At 41.3% G+C, this 16,440-nt stretch overlaps 1 protein-coding gene across 3 annotated transcripts in view; it reads left to right on the plus strand.

Moving 5' to 3' along the window:
- The window catches only part of LOC138753906 (annexin A4-like), a 94,925-nt gene extending 85,614 nt beyond the window's left edge, over window positions 1-9,311 (plus strand). For all 3 annotated transcript variants that reach the window (XM_069917453.1, XM_069917454.1, XM_069917455.1), the window contains 2 exons: window positions 3,718-3,840; window positions 7,877-9,311. In XM_069917453.1, coding sequence (XP_069773554.1) covers window positions 3,718-3,840; window positions 7,877-7,933 — 180 coding nt within the window. In that variant the 3' untranslated portion in view covers window positions 7,934-9,311. The remainder of the gene's footprint in view (window positions 1-3,717; window positions 3,841-7,876) is intronic.
- The last annotated feature ends 7,129 nt before the right edge of the window (window positions 9,312-16,440 follow it).

Below are 16,440 nucleotides of genomic sequence, written 5' to 3' on the forward strand. Positions count from 1 at the left end.
TGATGACATCAACAGACTTCTCGTGTTACAATTTCTCGTGTTACAACGGGGAAGGATGTGCAATGAAGGGGGAGGATGGTGAGGGTGACATTACCAAAAAATAGCATCAGCTCTCGCTGCAGGGCGGGCCACCTCTAATACATTTTTGAAATAATCTTGCGGGCCAAATATTATATCGCGGGCCAGAGTTTGACATGTGTGTTGTAGAGTTTTTCGAGGAGGTTACCAAGAAGGTAGATGAAGGAAAGGCTGTGGATGTTGTCTGCATGGAATTTAGTAAGGCCTTCGACAAGGTCCCACATGGGTGGTTAGATCGGAAGAGTATGACACTAGGTTGTAAATTGAATTCATAATTGGCTGTGTAGGAGAAAACAGAGAATGTAAGTGACTGGTTGCTTCTCAGACTGGAGACGTGACAAGTGGTGTGCCTCAGTGATCTGTGTTGGGACCATTGTTGTCTATATCAATGATCTGGATGATAACATGGTAAATTGGGTCAGCACATTTGCTGATGACACAAAGATAGGAGGCATTAAGGAGAGTGAAGAAGATTTTCAAAACTTGCAGAGGGATCTGGACCAACTGGGAGAATAGGCCAGTAAATGGATGATGGGTTTTAATGCAGACAAGTGTGAGGTATTGCTTTTTGGAAGAGCAAATCAAGGAAGGATGTATAGAGTAAATTTTAGGGCATTGAGGAATGTAAATGAACACTGGAGATACAGGTACATTGTTCCCTGAAGGTGGCAAAGCAGGTGGAGAGGGTTGTAAAGAAAGCTTTTGGCATTTTAACCTTTAGAAATCAAAGTATTGTATAGGAGTTGGGATGTTATGTTAAAGTTATACAAGACATTGGTGAGGCCAAAGTTGGAATATTGTATGTAGTCACCTAGCTGCAGGAAGGGTATCAATAAGATTTACTATAATGTTGCCAGGTCTTCAGGTGTTAAGATACAGGGAAAGATTAGGACTTTATTCCTTGGAACAAAAAAGAATAAGGGGAGATTTGATAAAGGTTTTCAAAATTATGAGGGGTATATACAGAATAAATGTAAGAAGGTTTTTTGCATTTAGATTAGGAGAGATAAATAGAAGAGGACATGGCTTTAGGATGAAAGGGGAAAAGTTTAGGGGGAACATTAAGGGGAACGTATTCACCCATGGAGTGGTGGGAGTGTGGAACGAGCTGCCAATTGATGTGGGTGTGGACTTGATCTTGAGTTTTAAGAATAAATTGGATACAAGGATGGGAGAGATCTGGAGAGTTATGCAATGGGAGCAGGTTATTGGGACCATTTGAACAATGGTTGGCACAGAGTAGAAGAGCCAGATGGCCTGTGTCTATGGTTCGAGGGTGAGCAAATTTAAGTTCTTGGGAGTCAGTATCTTGAAGGATCTTTCATGGACCCAATGCACTAATGACATCTTGAAGAAAGGATGTCAGGACCTCTACTTCCTCAGGAGTTTGTGGACAATAGTTTGTATGACACCAGAAACCCTGGCAAATTTCTGTAGAGGTGTGGTGGAAGGTGTGCTGACTGGTTGCATCATGGTCTGGTACGGGGACACCAATACACTGGATTGTAAAGCTCTGCAAAAGGTAGTAGACAAAGCCTGGGACATCATAGGCATAACCCTCCCCACCATGAGAACATCAATGGGGAACACTGCTGTCGAAGAGCTGCAGCAATCATTAAGGATCCACACCACCCAGCACACGATCTATTCTCACTGCTGCCATCAGGAAAGAGGAATCGGTGCCACAAGACTCGCACCGCCATGTTCAGGAACAGCTGCTACCCCTTCACCATCAGACTCCTCCATAATAAACTCAGTCAAGGACTTATTTAAGAGCTCTTACTTTTGTCCTTTATTGGGTTTTTTTTCCTCTCTGTAATGCACCATCAATTTATTTACCTTTCTTTATTTACAAGTATATGTTGAGTCAGTTTTTTTTTTGCTGTGCTAATAAGTGGTAATTCTGCCTCACCCACAGGAAAAAGAATCTCAGGATTATATGTGATGTCCTGTATGTACTCTGACAATAAATCTGAATGAATATTGTTAAGTACCTGATCACAATGCAAGTCTTACTTGCTGTAGCGTTTCAGTTATGAAAAAAACAAAACAACAAAAGGTGATATAAAAGGAAGAAAAGGGAAAATATTCACAGCTGGCCTTGGTGCAAAAAATGTACTGAGTTGGACTTTCATGCAGACAAATCTTTGGTCTTGAAGTAGTGTAATGCTGAAGCAGTGAAATTCAAGTGGCTGATTATTGCTGTAAAAAATAGCCTTGGAATGTTGAGGTGCCAAACTTAAGATTACTCCCTGTGCCACATGCCGGTGAGGAGAGAAATAGGGGATAATACAGCTTAAGAATCAAAATTTTTGTCATGAATATGTCACAAAATTTGTTGTTTGGCAGCATTACAGTCCAATTCCGAGTTTGTGTGTCCCTGTCAGAATAATGACGACAAGACTAACAGGCATAGGGAACTTTGTTTTTCAAACAAAGTGCTTATAGAGTATTTTAAAAAAGCAAGAAAACAAAGAATGAAATCAGGTAGGCTAAAGGAAGACATCTGTCAGACAAGATGCCAGAAAATCCCCCAAGAGCTTCTACAGATGTAGGAAGAGTGTAGACTTAAGGGTCTTTCTGGTTTAGATTGGTGTTGATTAATACTTCAAATACATTAACTTATTAATTAACCAAAATGTTAATAGATAAATACAACTTGGTTAATGCTTATGCTGGGGCAGTTGTAAATAATGATAGGACAGTGAAGGGGGTTGAGGATGTGTGTGCCTGGTAACGATAGCAAGCTGAAATTCCATTTGTCCTGAGCAAGGAGAGCAAGGGGCTCTGGAATGAGTATTGCCTGGTAACAATCTGACTTGATAAATTTACAAATGTCTTGTTGTAAATCACATGATTTACAAGAATTAGGGGGACAGGTCTAGGATTGGTCCACAATATGGTGCATCATATAGGAGATGGACACTGAGGTATCGACTTGCCTAGATATCTTCAATGGCCGGGAGGTTGGTGCCTGTGATGGATTTGGCTCATAAGTTGCAGACCAAGGCCACGGCTAGATTCAAACAGCGCACAGCACAGAGATGATCAGATAAAATGTTTAATGATGTGGCTGAAGAATAAATATTTGCCCAAAAAAATTGATGAGTAATGGCTTCTCATCAAATATGGCTATCCCTATACGAGGAAGGTTCAGGTTGAATGAAACGATTTTCTCATTAGCATGTCAGTCTACAATGTTGTTCCCAAAGTTAACCTGATCCATTAACTTGCTGAAATACACTACTGCAGCTGGGTCGCAGGCAGTGCACTGCCTTTAACCCAGCGGCTGCAATCCACTGCAGGTGACTGGGCGCTGGGTCAGATGCAATTGATTGGAGTACGCCACTTCTAAATCATGGCTTACAACATGCATAGATTTTTACATAAGAAAGGAATTCGGGGATATGGGGAAAAGGTAGGTAGAATCAATGATCAGATCAACCATGATTTTATTGAATGGCGGTGCAGGCTTGTCGGGCCAAGTGGCCGACTCCTGCTCCTATTTCTTATGTTTATGTTTCTTGTACTTTATTGGAGTGAAATCCAAAGTGATATCTAAGATGAATTGATTTAAAATTAGCCATTTACTCCAGGAACTAAAGATCATTGCTGAATCTTGTGTTTTCTTGTTAACAGGGAGCTGGTACAGAAGACAGCACCTTAATCCGGGTGATGGTATCTCGGTGTGAAGTTGATATGCTGGACATCAGAGAAGAGTTTCAAAGGATGTATGGAAAGTCATTGTATTCTTTTATCAAGGTAAGTATCCAACATTAAAAGATCTGTACCCGAAAAGATTGATGCCCGTTAGTACGGACAACAATTTCTTCAAGTTTGCTTCCTGAAAATAAAATGGGGATTATGACAGACAACTTCAAGCTGAACACAAAGAAAATTACAGATTTGCTGCATCACATAGAAAGATGGAGAAACGTTAAATTTAATTGTTTAATTGCATAATGATGCTGACACATTACGTTAGTTCAACTGACCTAAAATTATTTTGCCGCTGATTTCCATTTTACTCAGTGTCTGATGTCTCTTGTATCAGTGTCCAACAATAGTCGGCCATCACTGATTGATTCCAATTGCCGTGATGCTGCCTTTCCATGGTCACAATGTCTGTGTTCGCCACTGACTATACTAAGATCTGCAGGGAATAAGTCCAAGTGCAAATGCAGAAAATGAATTTCCATGACATGTTGAATTGCATGGTTTTGTATGCTTGAAGCATGTTGTCAATCAGATTTCTTTACGAAACACACTTCCTTTTGATGACATGACCAGATAGTTCATCCATGTGATCCTTTATTCCCTTTAAACTAGTTGTTATTTTGATCTCGTACTGACACACAAAGGCTGAAAGAGACATTCCTTCAATGGACACAAGCTCTTGTGTTCTTGCTTTCAGGCAGGGGCAGAAGTAAATACAATGTGACTAATCAAAACTGGCGAGAATGGGAAAAATCTTGAATTAATTTAAGGTTAAATAGGCCAGAAAATACAATGTTGCAGATTTCATGAGAACTTTAGCTTCTGCCCCCATATCAACAAGGCCTCAGACCTTTATCTAATTCTTCCAATACTAAATTATTATGGATTAAATGGAAATGGATCAGAATCAGAATTTATTGTCATGTACATGTCCCAAAATTAGTCGTTTTGCGGCAACGTCGCAGAGCAAACATTCTTGTGAACCGCCTTACAAAAATAAATAAAAATAGGGACAAAAAGGCAGTATCTTTGATCATTCAGGAATCTGATGGCAGCGGGGAAGAAGCTGAGTGCTCATCTTCAGGCTCCTGTACCTTTTTCCTGAAGGTAGCAGAGTGAAGAGGGCAAGGCCTGAGGAGTGGGGTTTTTTGAGCATAGAGGCTGCTTTCTTAAGACTGCCTCTTGTAGATGTCCTCGACGGAGTGAAGTCTGGTGCCTGTGATGTTGCAGACAACCCTCTGGAGTTTTTTGTTTTTTCAGCATTGGCATCTCCGCACCAGCCAAAATGTTCTCCACGGTAGCCCTCTAGAAGTTATTTTGGAAATTGAGGTTTTTCCAGAGGATATTGGAATGTTTAGGGATCTAGTTGGAACAGAATAAATGGATTATAACTTCAACTTCCACAGAGAAGCCAGCCGAATGGTTGGTATTCTTAAATCCCAATGCCTGTTCACACACAGGACTTGTGTTGCAACTAATATAGGCACTTGTAGTTTGCCACCTAAATCTCATCTGGGACAAAGTACAGTGCAAGTTTGCAGTTCAAGGCCAGGCTACACAGTGCATTGTGTCGTTCTTGTCACTCAAGTATAGGAAGGAAAGCTGGAAAGGGCATTATTGGGACCGGAAGACAGTAAAATCCCTGTTAAATGGGTAAACAATATGGAATTTCAAAACTGACATGTTAGTTCTCTATTTGCACAAAATGCAGACTCAGGCAACTGAGAAATTCACTAATCTGGTATCTACCAATCCCCATAGGCGCTGGATACCAGGGGTTTTATTATATCAGGGTACATTTATTCCTTGAAGCATAGGCATCTGAAGGATGATGTTAGAGGCATAGAAAATCATTGCCGGAATAGATAAGCTGAATAGGGTAGAGGAGGCTGATGCATATATGGAACAAACTGTCAGAGAATGTTATAAAGTTGGGTATAATTAAAAGGCATTTGGATTGGTACATGCAAGAGAAGGTTTTGAATAATGGACCAAATGCAGGCTAGTGGGACTGGCTCAGATGGGCCATGGATGAATGGGCTCAGTATGAACAGGGTCAGATTCTATACAGTTTTTTTTCTTGGACTCTAAACTATTAGATTTCACTTTTTCCTAATCAGTCACCAATAATTCCATATTATGCCATAACTTAATGCTGAAACCAGACAAAGTAACTTTTCAATGCTCTATCCGGCCTGTTGGACACTTTTTTGCACTCATCTCAGTTGGTGGAGCACAATTTGGCGTAGTATGTGTAATGCCATTTGTGTAAAGCAGCCTGTTATGATGTGGTTGCTCTGCAACATGCTTGTGCCACCAAGTGCTAGAAACAAGACTGCACATGCTTGAGTTCAAGCTGAAATTAGCAGCAAGTTATCAGTGAATTTCCCCGCATGTTTGACGTGAAAGCTAGTGATATTGTGTTTTCTGTCATGCATCCTTAAATTCAGGATATGTAAAATGTGTCATTTAAATAAAGAGGTTAATACGATTTTAAGTAATTTTGAAGTGTATCAGGGCAATATTGCTAGTATCTACTTGATACTTAATCCTAAATCAATAACATTAAAGCAGCTGATGCTAATTATGTGTCTGTTTATGGCAAACGGCTATATATTTATTGGCTGCTACATTTTAATTTGCAACAAAGGCTGTATTCAAAGCATTCTTGCAGATGTTAGGCTATCTTTGGTGCCGAAAAGAATTCAAGACCTTTTGTAAAAAGACAATGCTGGAGAAACTCAGCAGGTCCCTGTCCTTTCTATAGCAAAGGTAAGAATACATAGCCAACGTTTCGGGTTTGAGCCCTTCGTCAAGATATGAGCAAAATTAGCCTGTCTACACTTTGCTCATACCTTGATGAAGAGTTCAAACCCAAAATGTTGGGTCATGTATTCTTATCTTTGCTATAGAAAGGACAGTGACCTGCTGAGTTTCTACAGCATTGTGTTTTTACTTCAATCACAGCGTCTGCAGATTTTCATTTTTTACATGTTACAAGCCCAGAGGACCCAGCAGCAATAGATATTCACCAAGACAAATGGTTACTTAAACGAAGGTTGCTTTTAATTATCTTTAAACATGTAAACAGAATCACACTTTAACTTAACTAACCTAAATTACTCGCCCCCCCCCCCCCCACTCTAATTCTAAGTGCACGTGTATGTAACGTGTGTGCAAGTTCAGAAAATTTCTTTGGTTCACAGTCCAATCTCACTTCTCATTCCTCCAAGTTCACTGGTTACAGGCAATTCTTATACTGTGCACAAAATTTAACATTTATGAAGTTCACCAGGGTTTGGTGCTTGAAAGGTAAATCGTTACCACTCAGGAAGGTTCTTGTCGATTTTCAGAGAGATTTGTTGTATGTTTACTTCTATCAGCCACTTCAGTGTCTTGCCGAAGAATCTTGCCCCGTCAGGGTTCTGCAGATGATAGCCTCTATCTTTCAGGTCACCACAGAGTTTCTTCTTGTTTCACTTATTCCAAGTGAAACATTAGACAGCCAGTTCTCTCCTCTTGCATGAATAGGCCATCTTCCAAATGGGACTTTCCACAAGCTTGCCAGCTTGACCTGTTCCAGTCCCAGCTGCTGTTGCCAACTATAACATTGCAGAATTGATCTCTGTGTGTGTGTGTGTGTGTGTCTCTCTCTCTCTGAGAGAAAGCCTGTTTGTCTCTCTCTGCTTGCAAAATCACATGATCCTCTTAGAACAACAAGATCTTTCATCTGTTGTCTTTTGTAAACAATAGATTAGTAAAGTGTCTTGAGCACCCTTCAAAGCTCTTGGAAAAGCCGTGGAGCCAATATGTCTTATTTTAAATAAAATCTGTTTTAAAATGTTTGTATGTGACCTACTCTAACAAACCTTTCCCAATTTATTTTCCACAAACATATCTATATACTCTTGTCACATATCCAGACCTTTTGTGTTAATATTTCACTCTATGCTTATGGTGGACTACTACACAAATTGGTTTCAAAAATAATTATCTTATTAGAGTCAAAGGCTTCAATTATTATTTAACATGGTGTGACATTGTTAATTCAACCTTTAATGAAACTTCCATTTGCTTCAAGGGTGATTGTTCTGGAGATTACAAGAAGATCCTACTCCAGCTGTGTGGCGGAGAATAATTTGAGCTGCTTCCCATGTTTTTTCAAGATGGAATGGATTGAAGACTGCAAAGCACAAGTGGCTGTGCCTTGCATTTAGTGACTTGCTTTAATTATATGCTTAATAAGGCCTTTGCCTTAGTTATGATTTTGAAATATGCTACTCTAATCAATGCTTTTAAATATGGAACATTAACATGAAATGCAAGAAGCACAATGAAGTAATCAAGACCTTATTGCAAATCTGGACAAGCGGTCGAATAGGAAATTGCTAAATCTTTAAAGTCTCAGTACTTATCAGAGCTTTTGATTCCATTTTTATTGGTCTTCTAAATGGGGGACTTGAATGAAGAAGGGATTGATCAAGCAATGTGCACAGTCTACTTGGATGAAATAAACAATAAAAGCGTGAAGAGAATATAATTTGAAACTTTAAACTCAAAGCTCAAATTCAGCTCCATTCAATTCTGGCTCCTGGACCAAGGAAATTATATTTGCATCTTCAACTTAATGTTGAAAATTCAGAAATGGGGCATAAAGTCCACTCAGCCATGTTTGAAGATTTTCAAAATATTTTCTTTGTGCATGCAAAACTATTCTCTGTGTGGTGTATTTTCCCCCTTAACTCTGGTAAAAATTTCAATTGGGAGCAGAGAATGCAATTTAGAATGTACAATCGAGTAGTGCGAGTGTACAGGATGCACACAATTTTCAAATTCAAATATATAGTTGTATTCTCTTGAATATGTATCTTCAGATGACAACTGCAGATATTTACATTTTGCACGAGTACCTTTTGTAATTCATGGTTTTTCAATTGAAATAATACATTCCATTTTAACTGTACTGACCCATTGCAATCCTATCCAAATATAAACACTTCCAATTCAGATAATCCGAGATGTCCTCCTTCTTCAAAAGAGCATGGCTTCCCTACTGTTGCCATCAACTCAGCCCTTATCTGTATCTCTGTTTCTTGCAAATATAAACACTTAAACAACATTCACACATCAGGCTGTTAATGTTGCAAGATGCCAATGCCATATTTGTTTGGTGTTGGAGGGAGAGGGAAGGACGATCAGGCAGCAGTTGTTGTCTAGTGCACTTGATTAAAATATTTAATGAGTGTTAGAGATCAAGTTGACTCCACTTGAATATCAAGCATTATAAATTTTAAATTTAAACATACAACACAGTAATAGGCCCTTTTGGCCCACGAGCCTACGCTGTAAGTCACCCATTTGACCTCACACCTCCAACACCAGTACATTATGAAGGGTGGGAGGAAACCGGAGCACTTGGTGGAAACCAGTCTCGATCGCTGGTGCTGTAACAGAGTTGCGCTAACTGTATTTATATCAAGGAATGTGCTCTACAAGACACTACTTGCTTAACTTGACTATCATTGATATCAGTGTTTTTTTTTCTAGTAAGCTCATTTTCCATATATATTTAAAATGGAGATGGAAATATATCAGAAGTGCAAAAAATTGAGGAACTGGTACAGAAGAGCTGAAGCCATCTGTTCCCAGGATGGGGTCTTCCAATTCAGATAATCCGAGATGTCCTCCTTCTTCAAAAGAGCATGGCTTCCCTACTGTTGCCATCAACTCAGCCCTTATCTGTATCTCTGTTTCTTGCATATATGTCTTGCTCCCTTCTGCCCCTAGATGCAACAAGGACTGGCTTCCTCTTGTCCTCATCTGTATCTCTGTTTCTTGCATATATGTCTTGCTCCCTTCTGCCCCTAGATGTAACAAGGACTGGCTTCCTCTTGTCCTCATCTGTATCTGTTTCTTGCATATATGTCTTGCTCCCTTCTGCCCTTAGATGCAACAAGGACTGGCTTCCTCTTGTCCTCTCCTGTCACCCCATCAGCCAGATAAATGTATTTCTGGTTGCTTGAGACTCACTCTTGCAATGCCTAATATACCTGGATTAAGAATAAATAGTTTAAAAGACAAAAATACTACACTGTACGTTCAATGAGCAAACTTCACGAGCATGAATGTATAAAGCATTTTACTTTATTTTCAGTCATGTTCATTGAAAACATTTAACTGTTGTTGCATCTGCAGGTTCCTCCTGTTACGAGCCCAGAGGACCTCAAAACCCAGCAGCAATAGATATTCACCAAGACAAATGGTTACTTAAGCAAAAGTTGCTTTTAATTTAAACATGAAAACAGGACCAAACTTTTATCTTATTACTATTAACTTAACCTAACCCCCTTCTAATTCTAAGCACACATGTATGTAATGTGTATACAAGTTCAAAGAATTTCTTTAATTAGCAGTCTAATCTCACTTCTCATTCCTCCAAGTTCACCGGTTGCAGGCAATTCTTAGACTGTGCACAGAATTTAACATTTATGAATTTCACCAGGCTTTGGTGTTTGAAAGATAAATGGTTACCACTCAGGAAGATTCTTGTTGGCTTTCAGAGAGAGATTTGTGGTTCCTGGACCCAAACTGGTCCCTTCTAATTAGTCACGTCAGTATCTTGCCGAATCATCACAAGGGTTTTGACCAGGCTGACCTAAGCACTCACGAGCCATCTTCAAAATGGGGTTTGTCCTGTTCCAGTCCCAGCTACTGCTGCTGAATTCTTTCTCTCTCTCACTGAGAAAAGCATGTTTTACTCTCTGCTTGAAAAACCACATGACCCTCTTAGAACAGCAACCTCCACTCAGACAGCTTGCAGCTCCGGACCGAATCCTCCGAGTTCGTTCCATCTGTTGCTTTTCAAAACAACAATCCATTAGTGAAGCCCCTTGGGCACTCCCCAAAGCTTTTGCAAAGGTATTTGGAGCCAGCCTGTCTAGCTTGAGCAGAGCTCCAGTGTTTTAAATGAGATTTATTCTGAAATGTTTGTATGTGACCTACACTAAAAAAACTGCCACAATTTATCTCCTAAAATCATATCTATATACAATATAAAACACAACATATTCTGTCACACTTCCCCCTCTACTGAATAATAACATAATAAAAAAAATATGCCCTCCCTCCCCAAGTTTACAGATAATGCTTCTTACTAAACAGGGATAAGAAGACACTTTAAGAGAGTCACCCCAATGATATCAACCTGGGGGACCCCATTGCTGTTTCACACAACTTTATTCAAACAGCTGCTATGAGCAAAGCCCGACCAAGGCCCTCCGCTGGCTGAATATTTGCTCCCATCTTCACCAAAGATTTATGTGTTCCTTCAGAGAATATTAATTCTTAATATTTAAAATAATTTTCCTTGATTGTTTTTGCTGGTTGCTTGAGGCTACCGGTTGCTTGAATTCCAGATACTAAGGATTTTACTGTATTTGATCTTTTAAAAGGTACTTTCATGTGCCTTGCAGTCTTTCAGGTCAAACTAAACACAGGCCAGGTGTTTCCAGTGGACTGAGCAATCAAATCAATGGCGTACACTCTTTTAACAGCTATTGAGAGCAGTCTGCAGACTTTCATGTTTTACTCCATTGAGAGCAGATAGTCCGTAACAGCATCAGTAATTATAAACAGAAAAAGAACCACCCAGTAGAATTCATGCAGAAATAGTTGAAACTCCAAGAATAGACATTTGCATTGCACCGTGGTTATAAGCAAATTGTAATATTAGATAACAAAATCTGACAAATTTTTGTCACATGGATTTTACAGTATCGTTCTATGTCATTTATCCATGAAACCGAGGAGATAAGATCCATTAAATACATGGGTTGGATACACATAGTGTATATGTGTAAAAGTAAAAGCACAAAATGTGGGAGAGACTCAGCCGGTCAAAAAGTGTCCTTATGTAGCAAACCAACATTTCGGGCTTGAGCACTTCATCAAGGTATGAGAGAATGTGCCAGGCGTCCAAACAAAAAGGTGGGGGGGGGGGTTGCAAAGGCAGAATATGATAGGTGGAGGGAGGAAACAGCAGCACTGAGGGGGAGGGGATGGTGGGTAAAGGGGAAGGGAAGAAAGACAGGAAAAGGGAAAGAAAAAATGAGCAAGTTTAGCAGAAAGCAGAGGAGTCACCTCGCTGGTGAGTGCCCAGACATAAAATAAGGTCGTCAGGGTGGGATATGTTATGAACCATGCATAACAAGCAGCAAGACAATGAACCAGATAAAATTTATTATTCCTCACAATGTACGTTTGTTCACCAACGTGATTCTTGCGAGGAGCAGCACGTGATTTTTGACGCAGGAACAAAAAAAGCGCTGAATCAGTAGGGAATCATCGTAAAAGTGACCCCTAAAATAGGTCAGCAGGAGCAGAGCCCTGAGCGAGATCAGAGAGCGATCACATAAATGGAATCAAACCCCCGAATGAGCCCCCTGGAGGAGGTGAGCGGTAAAAATTCCGGGACTGCCGGTGGGCGGTTCACGGGTCCCGATGAGGGGAGGCCCCTACGTAACCCTCTGGAGGTGGAGGTGTACTGGAAAAGGTCCAAGAGAACCGGTGGGAGGTTCCGGGGTCCTGATGAAGGGCTGGGGCAGAAGAGCGTGTCGGGGTGCAATGTCCCAGCTGAGGAGCAGCAAGATCAATCTACCGTTGGGGGTGGGATCAGGCATCAGAGGCCTACCTTTGTAGAAGGTGGGATCCACGTCTGGCTGCACCTGGCTTCGTGGAAGTCGGGGTCTCAAAAAGCAGACAGTGAAACGGTTATGCCGCTGCATGAAGTGAGCTGCATGAGATGATTGGACCTCAGTATACTGAGTGGCAGCAAAGGGGAGTACCCAGCACAAGAGCAGGTAGGCCCTGAATCAAACCTAACACGTTGCATAGCGACCGGTGAAAATAACCAGAAAAAAGCCCGAAGAAAGGTACGATCTCTGCATGACGGGCACCCGCTCGATCGGGGTCCGAGTGCAAGGTCTGCAAGAGAGTTGAGGCCTCGACCAGTGACTAAATTGTAAGTCGTCTGGACAAATTGGAGGAATTGGTAACGGCCATGGTGAGCAAATTTCCTACAAAATCAGAGCAGGAGGACATTTATGATTATGCATGGGAAGATTATGGAAGATAATGGAGTCCGAGTCACCCAAATACACTGCTCAGGCCAGCCATGAAGAGAATATACTAACTATTGCTGTGAAGTTTGCAGTACCCAGGGTTATCAGCCAGCCACTATAGGATGATATTGTGGTGTCAATAACTTTTATAGTATTAAATGCTTTTCAGGAGATGTTACTAGAAGAATCCATCCAGAAGTACCCCTGCCCTGTTAACTGCCCTGTGTTGGAGGTGCCTAAGGTAAACCTCACGATATGGGACAATTTGAAGGTTCCCAAAAGGGCAAAAGACATGAAACTGCAAAGACTACAGGAGTCACTGGTTAAAGGTATCACTGCATTCACACAAACACTCTCACATGATTTATTTAGCCTGACCTAAATGTAAGATATGCTCATTTGTGCAGACCAACTCACCTTGTAACGAAATTTCTATTTGGTGACGATCTCAGCAAATAGGTGAAAGATTTGAAGGAGCAGAAGGTGGCAGCTGGCATGGTCAGAGGTCCAAGAGCACAGGCAGTTATGTTTCACCCCATCACAGGTATGCAGGGGAATTTAAGCGGGTTATCCGAGGTGGTGTCCCGCTCCAAGCAGCAACAGCCGGCAGGTCATTTTTAGGGCAACGCACTTCGTGGAGACAGCAGCAGCAGAATTTTCCCGCTCAAAGTGCTTCGCAGAGGTGGGTCCAGAATGCACCAGCCCGCAGACTAGGCGGGTCAAGGAAGTGAATGCTACACAATTACAGTGGAGTACACTTGATAATTACAAAGCTTTAATGGTTGGCGGTCCATTAACACTATTCTAGGATAGATGGTGTAATATTAACACTGATGCTTCTATTCAGCAGACAGTGAAGGGGTATAGAATCAAATATGATCCTCTAATAAGGAGGAAGTGTCTACGCAGACCACAACTGATGGAGGCCATACATGCTGAGATCATGGCGTTATAAAGGAAAAACGTCATTGAACATTGTAGCCATGAAAAACATGGGTTTGTATCATCTTCACACAACCCAAAAGAAGTGCCAGCACTAGAGTGATACTGGATCTATCAGATCTTAACAAATAGGTCATTTTAAAATGGATAACATATATTCTGCGATGCCGATGTTACTTAAGGGCTATTACATGGCCTCGATAGATTTGCAAGGTGCACACTATTCGGTCACGATCTGCCCACAGTACAGGAAGTTCTTCAAATTTTCCTGGAAAGGAGAGCTATGATTTGCTGAATGGGCTGAGCTCAACACCCAGGGCATTTACCAAGTTACTGAAGCTGGTGTTTGCTAGGCTCAGGAAAGAGGGGCACAGGGTAATGGGTTACCTAGATGATACAGATCGTTCAAGGAAACATAAAGTGCAGTAGCAGCCACCTTGAGATTACTAACCCATGGAGTTTCTAATATATCCCGAGAAATAAGTGTTGGTGCCTCCTAAGAGGTTAAAATTCCTTGGTTTCATTATTGATACATAAGACATGAAAATTACCCTGCCAGAGGATAAAGTGGCAGAGAATAGGAGAGCCTGCAGAGGGCTCATGACAGAGTATCGTCCCTCCATAAGAAAGGTGGCCAGGTTGATTGGGAAACAGGTGGCAGCTTTCCTGGCGGGTACAATATGACCCGCAAAATTACAGGTTCCTGGAAAGGGACAAAATATCAGCTCTTAAGGGAGCTAGGGGACATTTTTACAGGCCCATGAGACTAACAAGTGAGGCCAGATCCAAACTGGCATGTTGGATCTCATGGGCTTATGCGAGGATCGAGCTCAGAAAGTTAGACTTGCAGATCAGGTGAGCCACCAGTGGTGAAGGTTGGGGAGCCGCAAATCTAAAGGTCTCTACTGAAGGCAGATGGACGGACACAGAACTCAGGGAGGCCTCTAAATCAGGCATCAATTATTTGGAAATGCTAGCAGGGTTTCTAGCACTGAAGTCTTTCTGTGCGAGGGAAGCTGACATTCATGTACTGCTGAGGTTGGATAACACTTCAGCAGTGGCCTATCTCAGTAATATGGGAGGTCTCAAATCTCTTTACTCTAACAAGTTGAGACTTCGCACCGGTGCATTCAAAGAAACATTTGGGTTACTGCCGCCGACCTGCCGGGTCAGATCAACATACAGGCGGACTTGATGTCCAGAAAAATCAATTATTGCACTGAGTAGATTCTAGGTAAGAAATATTTTAAGCTGCTACCAGACACCTTTGCCATGCTGGAGAATGATTTATTTGCATCCAGACTTAATGCCCAGGTTCCGAGGTTCGTGTCCTGGCTGCCGGATCCCCAAGCGGAGGCCATTGATGCCTTTACCCTAGACTAGTCAAAATTCAACTTCTATGTGTTCCCTCCCCCACCGTTTGCCTTGGTGGCGAGGTGCCTGAATAAGATACCTCGGGATTGCTGGTAGTTCCTAATTGGCCTTCCCAATGTTGGTTTCCCGTACTCCTTAGGCTTATGGTGGGGAGTCCAAGGTATTCACGAAAAGCAGAAGTCTGCTAATCCAACTGGTATCAAAGATATCTTGTCTATTATCTTACTTAAGTCTGTTAGGTTGCAGGATTAGAGAGCAAAGATCGACATAAATGCTCTGCAGCCTAGAACTCTGGACATCCTGTGGGCATCTTAGAGAAAGTCTACTCAGAAACAGTATGCTTCCTATGTGGGAAAATGGAAAAAAGTACTGTACCTAAATCGGACAGAATGAACAGTCAGCTTCTTTAGGAGGTGTACTGAGTTTTTTAACTGATACGTCCTATGTGCAGGGGGCCAGCTACAGCGCAGTGAATACAGCAAAGTACGTAGTCTGTTTTCTTGATGCTCCAGGACTCTGAGTGTAAGATGATGAACCTCCCACTGATCAAAAGATTTATGAAAGGAGTGTCCCACTTGTGTCCTCCGGAACCCCGATACAAGGACATTTGGGATGTAAAGATTATTTGCAGATTGGGAAATTGCTTCACAGAGCACCTATTCTCTGTCTGTAACAACAGCGACCTCCCAGTAGTCAACCATTTCAATTCTGAGTCACACTTCCATACTTATCTATCCATGGCCTATCTATTACGACCGCCCGTTTTAGTAAAATGGGATTCTCACGGTAAAGGATAGTATAGACAGGAGGGACTGAATGGTTACAGTTAACACCGGTGCGAAGACTATTTAAGGCTACAGTCACCAACTTCCAGTTTAGATTTACGTAGCCTGTCCCATAAGCTGATAATGCTGGTGGCCTTGACATCCGCCCAGAGGATACAAACTTTGTCTCACATTCATATGGACTATATCCATTGGAAGGAGGACTGGGTAAGTATTCAAGTTACAGACATTTTGAAACATAATAGGCAAGGGAGGATTGGGAAAAAAATTTTCATTGTATGCATACGGAGATGAAAGATTATGTGTTTTAGATTGTTTAGAGATATGTTGTACGTACAAAACATATTAGACTAAATGAGAAATATCTCTTTACGTTATTAAAACAAAAACACATCAATGGGCTACCTCCCAGACATTGGCCAGAC

The sequence above is a fragment of the Narcine bancroftii genome, chromosome 2, assembly GCF_036971445.1.
Source record: "Narcine bancroftii isolate sNarBan1 chromosome 2, sNarBan1.hap1, whole genome shotgun sequence".
Taxonomy (NCBI): domain Eukaryota; kingdom Metazoa; phylum Chordata; class Chondrichthyes; order Torpediniformes; family Narcinidae; genus Narcine; species Narcine bancroftii.